Source organism: Pipistrellus kuhlii, unplaced genomic scaffold (genome assembly GCF_014108245.1).
Source record: "Pipistrellus kuhlii isolate mPipKuh1 unplaced genomic scaffold, mPipKuh1.p scaffold_m20_p_3, whole genome shotgun sequence".
Lineage (NCBI taxonomy): Eukaryota > Metazoa > Chordata > Mammalia > Chiroptera > Vespertilionidae > Pipistrellus > Pipistrellus kuhlii.
This window is the reverse complement of record NW_023425529.1, coordinates 148,320,281-148,339,807: the sequence shown is the minus strand read 5'-3', so window position 1 is coordinate 148,339,807 and position 19,527 is coordinate 148,320,281. Positions and strand designations below refer to the sequence as shown.

Sequence of the window (19,527 nt, the reverse complement as noted above, 5' to 3'; positions counted from 1 at the left end):
TTATACTTGGCATAATATTGGAACAATGGTGTGTTCCATTAAAACTTTATTTATAAAAACGGGTGGCAGGCTGAGATGTCCCAGGGACTTTAGTTTTCCAAACCCAGTAACTTTCACTGGTGAAAATTAACTAACATAATAGGTATCCCAAAGAAGCATATTTTGGGGTGACTCTACTCCCCTTTACACAAATCTGTGAATATCCTAAAACCCATGGAACTGTGTATTTTAAAAGAGTAAATTATATTTCAATAAAACTATTATTAAAAATTGGTTTAGATTAATTTGAAACATTTGTCCCTTATGATCTGTATCTGTCTTGACTAATTTGATTAGTATTTGGTTTTCATCATGTTCAATTGCTGATGCTTTAATTAGAGACTTTTCTATGCTGTTTCAGTGAGTGCCCCAGCCCCACAGACTTTGGATGCTAAGTCAAGTCTAACAATGGCACATGGTAAGTTTCAGCAAAGTCTGGGCATTTTATGTACAATTTCCACCCTGAGTTAGATTACTTATTAACTGAAAGCGCTTTTCTGTGGGGGTAATTACACAAAACAGAAAACATTTTAGTGAATGCAAAAACAGTCAATAACACTTCAGTATTCCTATTTAATATCATAAACTGAACATACCCACCAAAGCCAGAAAGTATAAAATATGTACGTTGCTAAACCTACAATTAGAGATTTTTAACTTTGAGTAGTACTTTCACCATTTATGATTTTGGGTGGAAAGTAGTAGGTAGTGGGTGAGAGGGTGACTTTCTAGACCAGTCAACCAGTACATGCCACAGGGCATATGTGACTGTTTTTATAACTTTCAGTGTGGCAGCATGTCAACTTTTTAAATAAACAGTTTCAGCAATTGGTTGGGAAAAATCTAAAAGGACATGTGATGGAAACCAAAGGAAAAAAAAAAAATAGGACCCACTGGGTGAAATTGCTGCCAGGATTCAGTTGTTGGACCAGACCACCAGAGTGATAATTGTTAATTAAAATCACCCAATAGATAGGGTGAATATTTGTAGCCATATTTTATTTTTGTACAGTTAGGAGCATACAATTTTTTGTAGTATGTCTTTAAATGTGCTATTTTCCTATGGTCTGCTATAGATTAAAAATGAATAAGACAGGAGAGGGACCGCCTTTTTCCTATTTTACCTAATGATTACTTCACTCCACATTTTGTTTTTAGCCTTTTCATTAGACTTGAATCTATGATCAGTCAAGTCGAACTTTTTGTCTTCATAAATATTGTGGTCTGCACATGATGGTCTTTGTAATTATTATTTTTTACCCACTGAATAACGCGTGAAGTATTTATTGCCCCTAATTTTTTTCTTAAGATTATTTGAGATGGACTAGTTCCCTTGAGCATGTGCTCACAATATGTAATGCAAATTCTCCACACATTAGATGTTATTACTTATGTGTTTAGAATATGCATTTTCCCCCCTTTGGACAAGTACTACATAAAATGTATGCTGGATTTATATAAATGTACTTAAATATTCAATTCAATTTTCTCTATTCATACTATTTTATATCAAAATAATATGAATTTTACTATTTTATCAAAATAGTATAAAATTTCTCTGTTGCCTCCTTTTGTAGGGTTCATTATTATAAAGCAATTGCCACTTCTCTTTTGTACTTCAACAGTGTTTGGTTGTCTTTTCTCTTTTTTTTTTCTACTTTGTTTTGATTATAACATCATCTAAGATCCACATTTTATTTGTTTCATCTTTTTGGTGCCTGCTAAAGGACACATGCAGTCTGTATGCTAAGCAACCGGGGGTTAGTTCAAGGATCCTGACAAATCTGTTGGTTCTAAAGCAATGTGTTCCATGTGGACCTGCCCTGATTCCAGGGCCACAGGAATCAACCATACCCGCTCGCTGGCATCTGCTGGGTTTGAAATGCTAGTTTTAAATGCCAGCCAGGCTTGGCACAGGGCCTGCAAACCTTGGATTGGGATCAAAGCTGATTTGTGAGCATCTCGATGGGCAGGAGCAAGGCGGAGGCTTGGCTGGGGCTCACTGACCTACCCTAACCCATCTGTGTTAGAGGTTGGGGGAAGGGGTTAGTCATGTATTGCATAACATTCATTAGCCTCATTACCTCTGTCTTTCCGTTTGTTCCATCTCAAAGCTTGGTGAGGCTCCTCTCCATAAATAATGTCATGAATATTCGTCCTCTCAGGTTGGGTTCCTCGAGAAACAGACTCTGAGGGGGAGGTTTGCAGGGGGGAGGTTTAGGCAGTACTCTCAGACAATACCCATGGGAGTCGAGGGACTGAGGGGTGCAGCTGCAGTGGAGCCCTCGGCAGGTTTTACCAGGAGCTTTAGAGCTGGGTTGGCACTTTTAAACTTTCCTGGCTTGAGGTGACAGTATCAGATCTGGGTTGTCCCAGGAAATGGTGTGTGTTTGGGGTGGCTGCTCCCCTCAGCTGAGATGAAGCAAAGAGTAGAAGCAAAAGGTAGCAGGAAAGCACTAGGTGTGAATTAATGGTGCAGATGACTTATCTGGCTGAGCATAGAGTTTGCAGAAGAGATGTGAAGGCTGAGACTGTTCATGGTTACCACTGAGTTGACTGTATCTGTTCAGGGCTGTTCCTGTGGTATTGTGTAACCACTAGGTGTTCGGCAGTTAGACAAGGCTGGATTGGAGAGCTGGGCTTCAGGAAGCTTAGCCAGACCAGAGTGTTTTCATAGAACCAGAGTTGGGGAGACTAGTTGGGGATGTTGGCAATAGTCAGCGTGAGATTCCTTACCTAGGAATCTAGGTATGGTGATGAAACCAGACCGAGTGGACATAACAGCTGTGCAGTGGAATTGGTGGAAAGATTGGACAAGTGATTGTGGGGCAAGGGTGAGGACAGGGGCAGAACATGACGAGCTCAGATACCGGGTGGATGGTGGTGCTGTTTAGAGAATCAGGACGATAAACCCAATGAGTGCCAGTTGACTCATGAAACAATAGGCTTAGGTTTCCTTGCCTGCCACATGGGTAGAATAGTCATGGCTACTTCAGTGGGCTGTGGAAGGGTCGAATGAGGCAGGGCCTTTGGAGCAGGAGCCACTGAACAGGCTCTGGCTCAGTGTTAGCTTGAATGGTAGGGACAATGAAGTTCAACACAACCAGCAGTGGAGAAAGGGCTGTGTACAGTTTTTCTTCTGGAAGTCATGGTAGGTAACTGGTAAAAGTATTTTTCTGGAAGTGTCCAGCAAGTTCAGAGGGGAGACTCAATCGTCTGGGTGTTTCAGCTCTTGGGAGTCTGGACCCTCCCCCTTTGGGATATCAGCCTGCTTCTTTAGGGAGCTGGGGTCTGGTTGACCTCACTTCCTCAGCCTCTATAGTAGGAGCCCGGGTTCAGGGATCTCCTTCTCCCCCAGGACCTCGCACTACATACCACAGCAGGAAAAGTCAGAATTTTGACAGTTCACCCTGATTCAAGAGAAATAAGTCACAGAATTATCCCTGTAATCTACATATATAAAAGTCTAAGCAACCGTGTGACTGGTAGCTATGATGTGCACTGACCACCAGGGGGCAGATGCTCAATGCAGGAGCTGCTGAGCTGCGGTGACTTGGCAGCTGCAGTTCTCAGGTGATGCACCCAGAACCAGAGAGGAGGGAGCCCAGTTCTGGGGTGCATCACCTGAGAACAGTTCTCTCAAAACCCTAGACCCTTCCGGGAATGTCAGAGAGCTGGTTTTGGCCCGATCCCCATAGGCCAGGCCAAGGCAAATCTGTGCACTGGGCCTCTAGTATAATGATAATATGCACACGATTTTTTAAGATTTTTATAGAACTTTCCTCATGACCTTACTTTTGTTGTTTTCAGGAAGTATAATAAAATATATACCATGTGATAGTAAAAACCTGTGATTGTCCTCCTAAAATTTCTATTTTTAGCAGTTCAAACTAGTAAAATAGTTTATTTGTAGATGTTTAATTCTCTATGCTGAATAAGAAATTTGAAAGCACGTGTTTTGGTGTTCAGCAGTTGTGGTGCAGAGATGGACTTAAATGCTCCTTGGCAGGCTGTGCTCCTTTTTAAAACTGAAGTGGACTCTTGCTTACTAATAGTCTATGTTCCAAAAGTTCACTTGACAGTATAGTTGCAACCTATATAATCCTATTAACCAATGTCACCCCAATAAATTTAATTTTAAGAAGTACTTTAAAATGCATTTTTCTCATAAAGCCAGTGTTAAATATGTTGACTACGGTTGCTGACCAATCTGTAAGAGTCTATTTATATATATCTAAATATAACATATATACGTAATGAATTGTATGTACCTATGTATATATGTGTTCATGTATGTGTATTTGTATATGCTTAAAATAAAGTACCAGAAATGCCCTTTAATAAATTAAAAGCCAGGCCTTTAATATAGGAGGCATTAAATATGAGCTAATATATGTAAAACACTTAGATCCATGCCTGGCAATCTGGTGAGCACTCCGTAATTGCTGGCTATTATTATTCTCACCTATCATGTACTCTGGGATTTGTGGTAGAATGAAATGACCTCTGCCCTATCGGTACAGGTGGGGAACTCCCGAGGGAGGTGCCCTGTGTCAGTCTGCAAGGTGACAGTGAGTGAACCATGCATCCCCCTAGAATACATAAGACTCCCTAGTTACATTTCATTCCTTATCTGCCTGACTGCCATGGTTAGACCTTCGGCCAAAACCTGACCTTCCCCATGAAGGAACTTAGCCTTTGTTGATGGAATGGGGTTTAGCTTTACCCACGCTGGCTGTGGGCTTCCTTGTGTCTGCACAGTAACCTTTTCTGGGGAAGTCGCTCTGAGGCCTTGTCTTCCCCACCACTGCTCTGGGGTGGGACTGGGAAATGCCCATCTTCCTCTCCCCTGTCATTTGTCTGCTGCCCTGGTGCCTCTCAGAGCAGAACTGGGACTTGAAATGTGGTTTAGGGACAGGGAGGTATTTAAGAATGTGTCTTAGTCCAGCTGCTGACTCTAGGGCCACCTATTCTTGCCTTTTACCATCCTGGTCCTACCACTTTAAGGTTTGTGAGAAGTGAGAGTCCTAGGGCCCTGGACATTTTTATGTTTTTATCTTTGAAAATTGAAGTATTTTCAATAATTTTCTGTTTAGCTACTTGGTCGAGTAGTATCCTTGTGCATTTAAAGGACAATAACAGGCATGATGTTGATGAATGTGAAACATTAACTTAATTTTTAAAAAATATAATACCCTGAGAATGGACTTAATGGAAAACATGTAGAAAGAGAAGATACCAGGAAAAAGTGAGCAGCTTTAACTGACTGCCTCAGTATTTTCCCCCAGTAAATTCTTGCTCTTTTTGACAAGATTAAGATACTGTGGGACTATAGCTTTCAATATTGTTTGAAAGTAAACTAATTTTACTTTGCTGTTGTCCTGTTTGTACTATTCTTATTTCTCCTCATTAATAGAGCAGGCATTCTCATCGCACATACTGGAACCAATAGAAGAACTTTCAGAGGAAGAAAAAGGTAATAAAGGTCTTAATCAGGGTTCATGCCTGCATAGGTTATATTTAGATGCTAACACCAAGTCTTGAAAATATGATTCAGTGGTTTTTAGCACACTGTGTCAAAATTAGGGAAAATGTTTATTTTTGTATTATATTTTCAATCTGTATATAGTGTTTTGTCATCCTACTCCCCTAATATGCTGTTAACCCCCCCCCCCCGATTTATTGAATTCTTAGCATCTGAATAAGTTAATTTGGGGAAAAATAAACCTTTATGCCAATGCAGATATTTTCTGATCATATGACAAATTGACACATTGTATGCCAGTTGATATGAAAATATTTGTATCACAGTAATTATTTCTCATACCCTGAATCTGCGAAATGTACATGTGAAGTGCCCACTTCAAAAATTATTTTCAGTAGAAAGGAAAGAATAACATTTAAGCTCTGAATGTGGAATATGTATATGCAAAATAATGTTTTGAGAGCTATGACAGGTTCAAGGAGCTAATTAAAATATTACTGCCTACTCATTTTATTTGGCAGTTCTAAAAACTATTTTCTAGAAATTAATGTTTGAAGCTTATGAAAATTATTTTACATTATTAATAGAATTTTCCACCAAACTAGTATTACATGAAATGTTGAAGGGTATTCCATTAGAAGAGGAAGAAGAAGAAAAATAAAAGGATAAAAAATAACGAACAATAAAATGACAATAAATACATATCTATTAACAATTGAATCTAAAAATAAAATGAACAAGAGATCTAATGACCAAAATAAATTGGTAGATAAAATAGAATTAGAGACATGGAAACATGGAACAGACTGACAAATCTCAGAGGGAAGGGGATGAGGGGCTTGGGAAGAGAGTAACCGAAGTCTTACCTATGGACACAGGGAGTAGGGTGGTGAAGGCCTGGGGTGAGGTGGGAACCAAGAAGAGGGGGAGCAATGGGGGAAAGCAAGGGTTCATTTGTAATACTCTCAACAATAAAATAAAAAAAATTAAGTATTTTCTAATGCTAGACATATAGTTTCTAAAACAATTATATTTGAACCAGTTTATCATAATTTTCTCCTTAGTAATGATATTTTATCATATATCACTTCTTTCTAAGAAGACAAATTGTTAATATTTATATGGCCTCTGATTTTTGTCATTTTTGTTAGGAAGAGAAATAAAATTATATATCCTAATACACAGCATCTTAATATTTGCTATAGCTTCAATATTCTCTAGACTTTTTCCCAAATTCTTTTAAAAGGCTGCAAAATGAGAAATGACTAAATCAGTCATATCCATAATATCTATATAATGTATATTTCATTTAACTTTCAAGTAGCATGCTTTTTCTTTCTTACATGTCATTTATTTGTATATGGAACACAAAATATCTTATTCTCTGAAGTCATGAAATGTATCAAGAGATTCATTAAAAAGGTCCAAAGTTTTGAAACTGGAGCCTCAGGTCATTTCTTTCACACTCATTTTAAAAATGAGTCAGTTAGGTTCCAAGAGGAATCCTGATTTGTCCACCATTACCACTTCGGTTCTAGTTTCTACCCTCTGCATCATTCTGCTCATGTTACTTTTATAGTTCTACCCAGAAAACCTGAGGTAAGTTTAGGACCATTGACGGCAAATAGCATCATTGATTGTTGCCAAATTTCGGGAATCAGATTGGGAAAGAAAATCTTTGGGTTCATACACAGCTCTGGTGGGAAGTGGTACTGAGGACCATCAAAAACACCCCAGCCCCTTGGCCAGTGTAGCTCAGTTGGTTGAACATTATCCTTCATACCAAAAGTTCAATTCCGGGTCAGGGCTCATACTCAGATTGCAGCTTTGATCCTGGCAACCGATCCATGTTTCTCTCTCACATTGATGTTTCTTCCTCTCTTATCTAAAATCAATAAAAATATATTAACAAATAAACAAACAAAAATACCCCAGAGTCCAAATGTACTGTTACAGAAGCAGTGATCACATCCTTCCAGTGCCTCTACGGAGCTAGCACGCTGGCTGCAGATTAATTGTCATCAATAAGTACCTCAGCTTTGTGCTAACATTTTGCAGATAATGCCTGTGCAACTAATGCCCTAGGCCAGTGTTTTTCAACCTTTTTTGGGCAAAGGCACACTTGTTTCATGAAAAAAATCACGAGGCACACCACCATTAGAAAATGTTAAAAAATTTAACTCTGTGCCTATATTGACTATATATAAAGTAATTCTCTTGAATAGGAATCAAATAAACACAAAGAAAGTATTTTATAATTACTTTATTATGAAATATTAAGTAAACAAAATAGTGAAAAATTATAAAATTCTTGTCTTGCCTGCACCTACGGCACACCAGGCAACATCTCGCGGCACACTACAGTGGTTTGCAAAAACACTGGCTATTACCAAGAAGTAACTCATCAGGAAGACTCTTCCTTACTTATTGACAGTTCTGGAGAGGCATACTTGATCTTGCTGTTTATAGGGTGTTAGAGTGTGAGGACCAGGAGGTGGTGTTAGAGGCCATTTTTCAATTCAGAAACTTGAAACCAAGATTAGGAGCTTTCTCCAAGTCATTGAGTTTAATTAGTAACAACACTGTGTAGCCTTGGAGGAAGTCTCTTTACCTCTCTGGTTTTGGTGTACTTCTGTGATAAAGTCCCTTCCAACTCAAAAACTCTGCTCTTGTTTTTTACTGTTTTCTTTGTGCTACAATTATTTGCTTTCCATAAATGCTGTGTTGTACATCTGATGGATCCATTACATGTGTGGGCTATTGCGCATTTGTCACCTGCTTTCATAAGCTTTCACATTGTAATTAGAGTAAGTGCTGATATGTAGAAAGTTTTGCTTTGTTGATCTTGGTGAGCAATACATGCTTTAATTAAAATCTTCAGCTGTTGTTTGTTTTCAAGTGAATAATTCCATCATTTCCCAAAAACATGATTATCATTTTCCCATCTGTTCTCTTGCTTCCAGAGTCCAGTTCCAACCTTCTAAGAGTCTTTCCAACCAAGGGTTTTCTGATTTTTCATAAATGGCTTTCCAAAACAAGTGCCAACATAGAAAGTGAATTTGAGGACAGAGGAAATGTTTAATCTGTGGCCATTGGGGAAGCTAAGTCACCAAAAGGAACTTGTCATCATGGGTGAAGGTGAACCCAGATCAATTAAGCAATGAGTTCAGCAACTACTATCAAAGACCTTATTTATGACTCTTCTTAACTGTAACCCAGCCATTCTTGGCTTCGTTTGACCATTGCATGTCTCCTTGCGCCCCGAGGTAGATAGGGGCCCAGACTTTTCTTCAGACTGTGCTTCTGTGCAGTTTCTTTTACATCCCAGATACCAGCCATAACATTACCTCTGCATAATCAGCACAGGAGGTGCTTGTATTTCAGTGTTAGCTCCAGGATTTCCAGACTGTGTCTTGGTACCTCTTTTTATTTTTAGCTCTATAGGTGTAGAGTCACTGGCCAACTGGCAGCCGAAGTCAGTGACACAGGCATGGCCGTAGTTAAGCCCTCTAAAATGCATTGTCAATTTCTAGGACAGAAGGACCTTTTTTTAGGGTGGTTTCAGAATACTGGAAAACAATGGTTGGGAAAAGAGCAGCACACATGCTGAGAATATAAAATGTAGTAAGATTACTTCTGACTTTTAATTATATACAATTTTATCATTTGATTTAGAAAGTTGCAGAAGCAAAGTATATAAAAGCATCATCATGCAAGGTTTCCCCTCCTGTTTAATGTACAAATAGCAATTTGACTAATTTTGCTGTCAGCAAAACCATTTATTAATGAACAGACAATATTCTTTACTACTGGAATTAAGCTAGTGTTTAGAAAACATCTAAACCAAAGGCATTTTGTTTAAGATCTACATATCTAAGTGCCTTGGGCACCTAAAAATCCCATCTACTGAAACGGACGGGGCGGGGAAAATGGAGTATCGGTGGGGACCCTCCTACAGTCCCGGGCCCTGGCAGTGGCATTTGGTGAGACTCTCCTGTCTGGAGACTAGGAGATCAGACTCCAAAATGATAATACTGTTGTTGTATTTTCTCAGATCTGCCTTTGCACCTTCTCTAAGGGTCAGAGCTGCCCAGCATTGGGTCTCTCATCAAGCTTTCAATTTTCTTTGATGTAAGGACTCAGTTCTTCAAGGTCACACACCCCTTCTCCAAACTCTCTTTAACTAGACATATTTTAGTGGGGGGCAATAAAAGAGGAATAGGGAAGGAAAGGTTGGAAGAACCTGGCCTGCTATTTTTCCTTTGTTTTAAATTATAGGTTGTTTTAAACAAAAGATGTGCTTCCCAAGACTTCTGTTAACCTCTTTTTCATTTTGGTACATATTTTAAGGGAGATAATTTCACATTTTGAAATTTCATATGAACTTAACTTCTATTAAGTTTACTATATAAAAACTTAGTTATTTAAAATAAATTGAGCTTTTTCTTCATAAATTAATACATAAACTCTAACTGGATTTAAGAAAAATGAATCACACATATTCTAAAATAATTTAGAATAAAACTTAGTTAAACTTCTAAATGTGTTTTTCCCCCATTGTGCTTCTTTAAAGACAAGCTTCTTGCATTATTTTACCTAGATATAATTCAGTTAAAGGATCAAGATTCTTTAAAGACATTTGAAGTTTTGAAGACGACTTAAAGTTTTAAAAGCTACAGTACTTAAGCATTTTACATTGTGCTGAATGACTAAAATATCCCCAAACTTAAAAGATTGCAAATGTTTACTTGCTGTTTAAAAGTTGTATTGTTATCATTTTCTACTTAGAGATTTAATGTATTTGTTTAATTGCTTTTTAAAGCATTTTTTTTTGAAACTTTATTTCAGGAAGGGAAAATGAACAGAAATTTAAAAACAATAAGAACCATGTCAGGAAAACTTGGAAGACTAACCCCTCTCTCACGAAGAAAATAAGATCAATCTTGGAGCAGAATTTGTTGGGAAAATTGGAAAGCTTGGGGATTAGTCCAGTAAGTTTACTCATCTTTCTCAGTTTGTAAACATTTGCTGGTTGTATTTTGTAAATAAGAATCAGAGATGAGAAGACATGTCAGTGCTGTCCACATTGGGACACTGGAGGTTAATGCACCTTTTCAAGAGCTTCATGAATATTAACTCATTTAAACATAGAAACAAATCTCTGAGGTGAGTGACAAGAGTATCTCCATTTTAAGAGAGCTTAAATAACTTGCATTAGGTCACACAGCTAGCAATGAAGGAGCTAGGGTTTGTATCTTGGCAGTTGCAGTGCTGTTTACATTCTGCTATCAACTTCAAATTGTTGCCTATTATAAAATCAGCACTTGAGCAATACTTGTTAAATTAATGGGTGAGTGAATTATATTTCATGTTTTTGCCAGATTGAATTATTCTGGTACAACAAGTTATACGAGGTGTACCTGCTAATAATGTGGATTTTGTAATAAAAGAAAACACGATAATTTGAAGAGAAACCTCAAAAGTGCTTTATTCAGTGATATCCATTGCTTAGCTACACATTTCCCCCATCTTTCAAGTAATTTGTAGATACTTCCCAATAGGACTTTTCTAATTTTGAGACAAACCATTTAGAGAGCCAATTTTCTACTTTTTGCTATGTTTTGAAGTGCTGTCAGAAAGTGTGTGTGCCATTTATTGGAACAAATGGTAATCTGAAGGAGCAAGTTCTGGTGAATACGGTGGGTGGCTTAATACTTCCCAGGCAAGATGTTTTAGCATGGTTTTGAAGTGTTGATGATGCATCATCATGAAGCAAGATTACTTTGCTGGCCCATTCTGGTCGTTTCACGATCAAAGTGTGATTCAAATTGATTATTTGTTGTTGGTAGCGATCAGTATTAACGGTTTCATCTGGTTTTAGAAGCTCATAGTACACCACACCTTCCTGATCCCACCAAATGCAGAGCATTATCTTCTTTCCAAAGTGATTTAGCCCTGCTGTCGATGTTGATGGTTGACCTGGATCAACCCATGATTTTGTGCATTTGGGCTTATCAAAATAAATCCACTTTTCATCACCAGTCACAATTTGGTGCAAAAAAAACTTTCTATCATGCCGTTGAAGCAACATTTTACTGGTGACTTTTCAGTTTTCCATTTTTCTTTTGTTCAATTGATGTGGCACCCATTTTCCTTCCTTTAAAATCTTTCCCATTGCTTGTTTTAATAAACAATCAGAAATTGTTTGCTGAGCAACATTTAATCTTTCTGCAAGTTGTTTTTGAGTTTGACACGCATCTTCATCCAGTAATGCTTGTAATTGCTGGTCTTCAAACTTTTTCTGTTGACCTGGGTGTTCTTTGTCTTTCACATCGAAATCATCACTTTTAAAGTGTTTAAACCAGAGTTCACAAGTATCTTGAGATGGAGCATGTTCACCATAAGCTTCTCGAAGTATACAATAACTTTCAGCAGCACTTTTCTTCAAAATTAAGTAATGAATTAAAACTTCCCATAAATGCTCTTCTTTTTGGCATGAAAGTCGACTTTTTAAGCATAAAAATATCTATGATGTTAACACCTTCAGAAAATTTGACATGAAGTTTTGAAGCATGTTGTCAATACAACAAAATAGCATACATATTAAATCACATATATATCAACTTATGTATAACTCCATCTATTGAATAAAATCTGCATTATCAACTGGTACACCGGGTATATATTCTTTGCTTTTTACATTTTTATTGACATACATAAAATATATAAATCTTAAGTGAACAACTTGAATTTATGTACCTATATATATCTGTATTTACATATGGCTATGTATAGTGTTTGTGTAAATAAATTTGTATCTATGTGTATCTATGTGTAGACATGTGCACATAGATATATATGTATGCATGTGTGTGCACATATGTATTTCTGTATGTATACATATATATGTAATGTAAATTTGTGTGCATATGTCTCTGAGTGTGTGTGTGTGTGTGTGTGTGTGTGTGTGTGATTTGTACCTACCACCCAGATCAAGACATTGATCATTTTCAAAACTCTTTCCTTAGTCAATATCACCCCTTTTTCTTCAACAAGAAGTAATAGTTATACTGGCTTAATTTTGCTTGTTCTTGAACCTCATGTGAATGAAATCATACATTGTGTAGCATTCTGTATATGAGTTCTTTTGCTTATGATTTTGTGTATAAGATTCATATCTGTTGTTCAGTTTAGCAGTGGTTTTAGTATAGTATGCATTTTATTGTCTGAATATGCTACCCTTTATTCCCTGTTGATGGACATGTGCACTTCTAGTTTGTGGCTCTTTTTGACCATTACATTCTTACGGATGTCTTTTGGTGGATATAGGCATTCTTTTCTCTTGGATATCTATCTGGGAATGAAATTTCTGAGTTTCGTTTTAATGGATATAACCAAATAGTTTTTCAGTGTTTGTATCAATGTACACTATCCCTATCGGTGCATGAAAGTTTCAATTGCTCTTTCACCAACTCTTAGTGTTGCCAGTCTTTTAAATTTCCATAGGATCTTTTTTTCAGGTGGCCTTTGACCATCCCTTATCCCATCCTAGGATAACTGACTAACTTAACATGTTATTCCTTCAGGATACACGTGGTATTCCAAGCGATCAATTGAATAGAGTGCTAAGAACCATGGAATCAAAAAGACATAATCACGAAAGACAGATGCCTAATATTCTGCAAATTCGAGAATCCCTTGAGCATCAGGCCAGCTCTAAAACTGAGGAGAGAATAGTACTGACTTCAGGTGAGGCTGTTACTAACTGCCATTTCATTTCTGCAGATGGAAGTGAAATTAAACAACCTTTTCCTAATTATAAATGGTTCACAAACTTTGGCACTTAATTTGCAACTTTATTGTTGTCTAAACCATTAAGTGTTGGGTTTTGTATTTTGTTTTTACATTTAAGAGAAATCCTGTAGTGTGGGCTCTAGACCCTAGAGATGGGCTTATTCATTTCAGTGCCAGCATAGACAGTATTACAGTCTTTTATTCTGCTTTTCATGCAATGAAGACTCATGAATAACACTACTATTCCAGACAGGAACAGTGGTTCTCAAGGGGAAACCCTTTCAACTGGAGAAGTACCCAAAGCAGTACAACTTCCTCCCAAAAGCAGACAATTGGTCAAACAAAGACCCGTGTTCTCTGATAGAACATCTGTCCCAAAGTGAGTATTTTCCAACTCTAAAATGTTTACATTAATGCTTATCTTAGCTTGGGCTGCCATAACAAAATATCATAGACCAGGCAACTTAAACAGCAGAGATTTATGTTCTTACACTTCTGGAGGCTGGATGTCCAAGATCAGGGTGCCAGCTAGTCAGTGAGGGCTCTCTTCCTAGACTTGCAGATGATTGGTTGCCCTCTGGCTGAATCCTCACATGCTCTGGTCTCTCTTCCTCTTATTATAAGCCTACGAATCCCCTCATGAGACCCCCACCCTCATGACCTCTGACCTAATTACCTCTCAAAGGCCCTTTCTCTTGCTACCATCACTTTGTTGGGGGTTAGGGCTTCAACATGATTTTAGGGGGACACAAACATTCAGCTCTTAACAATGTTTAACCCAACAGAGAATCATAGTTGCAATTTCTATCCATCTCTCATTGGTACTGGGAGACTCTTATTGCTCACTCTCTTTACTATACATTAAAAGCAAAAATGACCGATTCCATGGAAATGTATGTTAAATTACATTAGTCACTCATGCTGTTTAGAAATCGTTTTCTTTTCTTTACTACTTTATTTTTTATTTTTTATTTTTTTAGAATTAAGAAAAATACCACAGAAGAACATTTTCCCAGAAAGTCTTCAAATATTACGTGAGTAGAGTACTTGGGTGCGGAGAGGTCATGATAAAAATTGTTTCCACTGAGCATCCCTTTCATTGTAAATTAGTATGCTCATTGTGGTTAACTAAAACCCTAATTATTAAACGTCAAAATTAATTTGTTAATTTCATTTTCACACTTCTTTGTTTCTTTATTAGTTTTACACAATATAATAGTGCTTATCACATTGTGGCCCCCATTAAGAAGTGGAATCATCCTGAGTCACTTCCGTTATCCCCGTCTGGGTCTAGTAACTTTCAAGAGCTTGATAAATTAAAGGAATGGTGTTGACTTTTAATGGCGGGTCCATGCTGGTGTGGCCAGATGATATTTTAGCATTCTAAGACTCTCCTAGGGTACTAAGAATCCTAGCTCGGTCAGTCATTAACTGTGTGCCATTGACTCAATTGAGTACCAGTTTTAAGTTCAGTGTTTCTTAAAAAGATTTTTTTTAATTGATTTTTAGAGAGAAAGGAAGGGAAAAGGAGAGGGAGAGGGAAACATTGACATGAGAGTGAGACATCTGTCATCTGCCTCCTGCATGTCCCCTACTAGGGATTGAGTCGGTAATCTGGACATGTGCCCTGACAGGGAATTAAACTGGCAATCTTTTTGTACATAAGACAATCCCAACCCACTGAGCCACGCCGGTCAGGGTTAAGTCTCAGTTTTCTTATCTGTAATATGGGATGATACTGCCTTTTCCACAGCATAGTTATATAACTTAGTAAGAATATATGAAAAGAGCTTGGCACTTGTGCTTGGCACTTGTGGGTACTCAATAAATTATAGGTACATTACTGTTATTAATTTGAGGAAAGCTAATTTTATAACTGAATTTCATCATCATTGACTTATTTTAGAGATATAAATACTATAAGTCTGTACATTGAGGCTTTATGTAATATATGAATATATATAGATAGTAGAGACAGTAGAAATATAATATAATAAAGAAAATATAAATAATGCCTTACCCTTCAAAAGCTCTTTTCATGTACATAATTTCATGGGAAGAGCTTTATTTCATGGGATATAGTATAACTAAACCATGTCTGAAATCTAAGTGTTCAGTGAATATTTTTTTAAATGAATGAACACTGCTCTGAACTTTCATTTCATTTTAAAATGGGGTGACAATTCATGTGATTATACAAACAAGATTGTAAAAGCGCTTTGTAAGATACAGCGTAGAGGTAGGTTATAAATAATACAGTATTTTTAAAGGTTGAGTAGTTTTATTGCCAAAAAATATTTTTTCCCCACTGAGAAATATTTTTCTTAGGTATGTAAAAGCCAAGAATGTTAAGAATATACAAGTTTGGATTTAGAGAACTGTCTGTCATAGCTTCAGTCCATTTTGGTAGTTAGGTCTGGATTGGAAATGACTCTCCAGGCTTTTGCGGGAGTTTTGGCCTTGCCGCCATCTCTTCTGCGGCCACACCCTTGGTTTGTTATGCTCCTGGGAATTACCTGAGAAATTTCCCACTTTCAGCGACATTATCATTTGTAAATCCTGAAACCTGTGAAAACAGCACCCTATGTTTGATTCGTGTAGGTCGCCTCCCTTTAGTTCAGAGGAAGACTTGGATGCTGGCGACCTCATCCAGACATACACATCCCCAGAGTTACTTCATGTGCAGCCGTCTAAAAACAACAAGAGTAGCTTTGGAAGGAAAACTGTCAAGAGTGACAGCGACTGGACCGAAGGCAGTGAAATGGAGGACTCTGATATTTCTCCCAAGCCCACGGGTGAGCTTTTATCATTAAAAATCCTTTTCGGAAATTTTGTTTAGGGCAGTGGTTCTCAACCAGGGGCAGTCTGAGAGGGAAATGTGCTTGAGGAAAGGACAGGGCTTATCCAAAAGCTACTGCTGCCTCAGGAAAGTGGACAGGGCTTAGCCACGAATGATATTCACACAGAAGGATAGGAAGGATTCGGGAATGCCTGGGTGTGTTAGTCTCCTAGGGCTGCGATAACCCACGTACCACATGCTGGGGGCTTAAACAAATGAATGTGTTGTCTCACAGCTCAGAGGCTGGAGGGCCAAAATCAAGGAGGCCAAGTTGGTTCTTACTGGGGCTGCAGGGATCTCTCATGTCTCTGTTCTCAGCCTGTGCTAGTAGTTGTCTGTCTTCCTATCATCACATGGGCCTTCCCCAATGAGTGCCTGTGTCCAAATTTCCCATTTTTGTAAGGGCACCAGTCATACTGGATTTGGGCTCACCTTAATGACCTCACTGTAGCTTCATTATCTCTTAAAAGGCTCGGTCTCTAAATAAGGTCGCATTCTGAGGTATTGGGTTAGGACTTCAACATATGAATTTAGAGAGATATAGTAGTCAACTAATCAAATTGGGTGACTATAAGAATGGCTATTCTCATACATTCTGTGGCCTTTTGGAGATGGGGCAAGTCTAAAGGAACATGAGGTCCAAGTCTGTAACTGTTGTTAATTTGCTGAAGAGAAGTGCTATTTTAGGTTCATTAAAAAAAAAAATTCTGAACAACATAGACTGAGGAACAAGAACAGACCCAGAGATAAGGAGCCATGGGTCAGACTGTTGGACCTCAAAGGGAGGGTGGGGTTAAAAGGGAGAGATCAACCAAAGGACTTGTGTGCACACATATGAGCCTAACCAGTGGTCAAGGACAATAGGGGAATGGAGACATGAATGGCGAGGGGAGGGGAATGGGAATGGGGGGGTTGAGGACAAATATGTGATACCTTAATCAATAAAAAAATTAAAAAAGAAAAAAATTCTGTTTAATATAATTTTTAAAATATATTTTAACCATATCAGATGTAAGTTAGCTTATGATATTGTATATAATTTGTAAACACATATATTTTTATAATTGTCTAAAATACAACAAATTCATTTAAAACAATTAATATTGGTTTTGAAAATACCCATGTGAATATTTTATTCATGTAGGTTACCTCACTGAAATTAACGTTTCTGATCAGAACTTGAATGAGACCATCCTTCTTTGATTTAAAATGAAAATTTTTGGTAGGCACATAATACATATATAGATCTTGTAGCATAGAAACCCACACACTTGAAACCTATATGTTCATGTTGACCAATGTCACCCCAATAAATATAATAAATAATTTAAAAATAATTTAAAAATAAATAAGATAAAAAATTTTACTGCTCCTAGTCTAGAAGGCCATTATTTTTTAAGGAAATTATAAGTATTTAATGTAGCATTTTTAACCCCAAAATACATCAATTGAGCTTAATAGTGCATAATTATTTGCAAAGCTTTGACTCAGAATTGCTTGTTATGCTATTTTATAATAAGTTTTTTAAACTTTTCCTATTTTCTATTGGTCATATAGGAACCTCCATTAAAACATTAACTGAAAAGGTTGAAAAGACAGCTTCAAATCAAAGAAATGTGGGTAAGCCAGTCGGTGGGATTAATGTTGCTGAAGCATTCATCAAAAAAGAATTTAAAGAAGAACTAAAGGTGAAATAATTCTTACTTGCTAAATATAGAGAATTTCATCTTAATTTTATGTTTTGTAGTATAGAGGTTGAGATTTTTACCTTTTCTTATTTTCAGTATTGCCTTTCTTCCCATTCCATAGAGAATCAAAGATATTGGAATGATAACTGGTAATAATGTTGTATGCTTATCAAACTACAGCTTTTCAGTATCCTGTCCTGTGTGTTGATATTATTATAGATGTTTTGTCCTCAGATACGTGTGACAGCCTAGGATCTGGGGCCTCTAGATCTGAATCTAGGGACTTCTCTGCTGCCATGGTGTGACCTGGAAGTAAAATAGGGACTTTTCAGGGTTTATTCCAACTCAGTGGTTGGTGGAGAAATCCTTCAGTAGTTGGTGGTGAATTAAGTGGAGGGCAGAGCCCAAGGTCCTCCTTTGCCTAACAGAGGAGAGGCCCTAACACCGGGGTCGGCAAACTGTAGCTCTCGAGCCACATGCAGCTCTTTGGCCCCTCTGGTGTGGCTCTTCCACAAAATACTATGGCCTGGACGAGTCTATTTTGAAAAAGTGGCGTTAGAAGAAGTTTAAGTTTAAAAAATTTGACTCTCAAAAGAAATTTCAATCGTTGTATTGTTGATATTTGGCTCTGATGACTAATGAGTTTGCTGACCACTGCCCTAACACATTCAGAGCAGTTCTAACACCCAGGACACCAGTGTTTCTGTGGAGGGAAATATCCCTTTGTATTTCTGGCACAGCTCAGACATGTTGGCAGGGTCTTCTAGTACCCTGTTTCCCCGAAAATAAGACAGTGTCTTATATTAATTTTTTCTCCTAAAGTTGCGCTAGGTCTCATTTTCAGGGGATGTCTTATCTTTCCATGCGCTAGGTCTTATTTTTGGAGGATATCTTATTTTCAGGGAAACACGGTAGTAGTCGTTCTTTGCGTCATTTTTCACTTAGATTACTTCTTTTCCTGTCCATCTATGGAATCCAGAGCATTCTGTCAAAGTACTTTAATTAATTAGTGCTATTTGTTTTACACAAGCCAAATACGACAAAAAGCCATGTATTTCAAGACAGAGCTCATGTGCCTCCCTCAGAAAGGCTGTGGTAGATAGTCAAGCTCCTTCCGGGGCGGGGCTGTTCCTGCAGGGCCCCGGGGATTTAATGTCATTACCGCAGGTAAGAGCTCCAGTGCTGCCCTAGCTCCTACTTCAGGGAGGGTCCTAACTTTATTTCTAAAATGCATGTTTCTGGAGTTTTCCAAATTTATGGTTGGTGGAGTAGAAAACATACATTTCTATGGCAAGAAACAAAAAAGGTTTCCTTTCTTCCATTTTCAAAACACGGATTTCTAAATCCATTTCCAGAAAAGACCAGAGCATGGATCCTCTGAGGTTCCCATCTTCATATTGCTCAGTGTTAGCAGCTCGTCTGGCCCACAAAATGACGTGTGCCACTTCTTTAGGAAACATTATTCTCCATGTATTTATTTCTTTTAGTGCTCAGATGTGGATGATGACGACTGGGACATATCATCCTTAATAGAAGAAAAATCTTTGGGGAAAATAACCGGGAAAGAGCAGAGAGAACCTCCGCCTGTGAAGAATGAGTCACATTTGGCTCAAGTGCCAACTGCCTGGGCTGCACCCACTCCTAGAGTGCCAAAGAGAGAAGGTGTGCTTCTTTGGTGTATT

The 19,527-nt window shown here is 37.8% G+C and overlaps 1 protein-coding gene across 10 annotated transcripts in view; it reads left to right on the top strand.

Annotated features, from left to right (window-relative positions):
* DZIP1 (DAZ interacting zinc finger protein 1) overlaps positions 1 to 19,527 on the top strand; it is a 54,256-nt gene that overhangs the window by 31,832 nt on the left and 2,897 nt on the right. For 7 of the 10 annotated variants that reach the window (XM_036456343.2, XM_036456338.2, XM_045588739.1 and 4 more), the window contains 9 exons: positions 401 to 457; positions 5,456 to 5,515; positions 10,373 to 10,515; positions 13,111 to 13,273; positions 13,568 to 13,697; positions 14,299 to 14,352; positions 15,920 to 16,113; positions 17,715 to 17,845; positions 19,333 to 19,507. In XM_036456343.2, coding sequence (XP_036312236.1) covers positions 401 to 457; positions 5,456 to 5,515; positions 10,373 to 10,515; positions 13,111 to 13,273; positions 13,568 to 13,697; positions 14,299 to 14,352; positions 15,920 to 16,113; positions 17,715 to 17,845; positions 19,333 to 19,507 — 1,107 coding nt within the window. The remainder of the gene's footprint in view (positions 1 to 400; positions 458 to 5,455; positions 5,516 to 10,372; positions 10,516 to 13,110; positions 13,274 to 13,567; positions 13,698 to 14,298; positions 14,353 to 15,919; positions 16,114 to 17,714; positions 17,846 to 19,332; positions 19,508 to 19,527) is intronic. The other 3 variants (XM_036456344.2, XM_036456342.2, XM_036456340.2) reach the window with 2 other exon arrangements.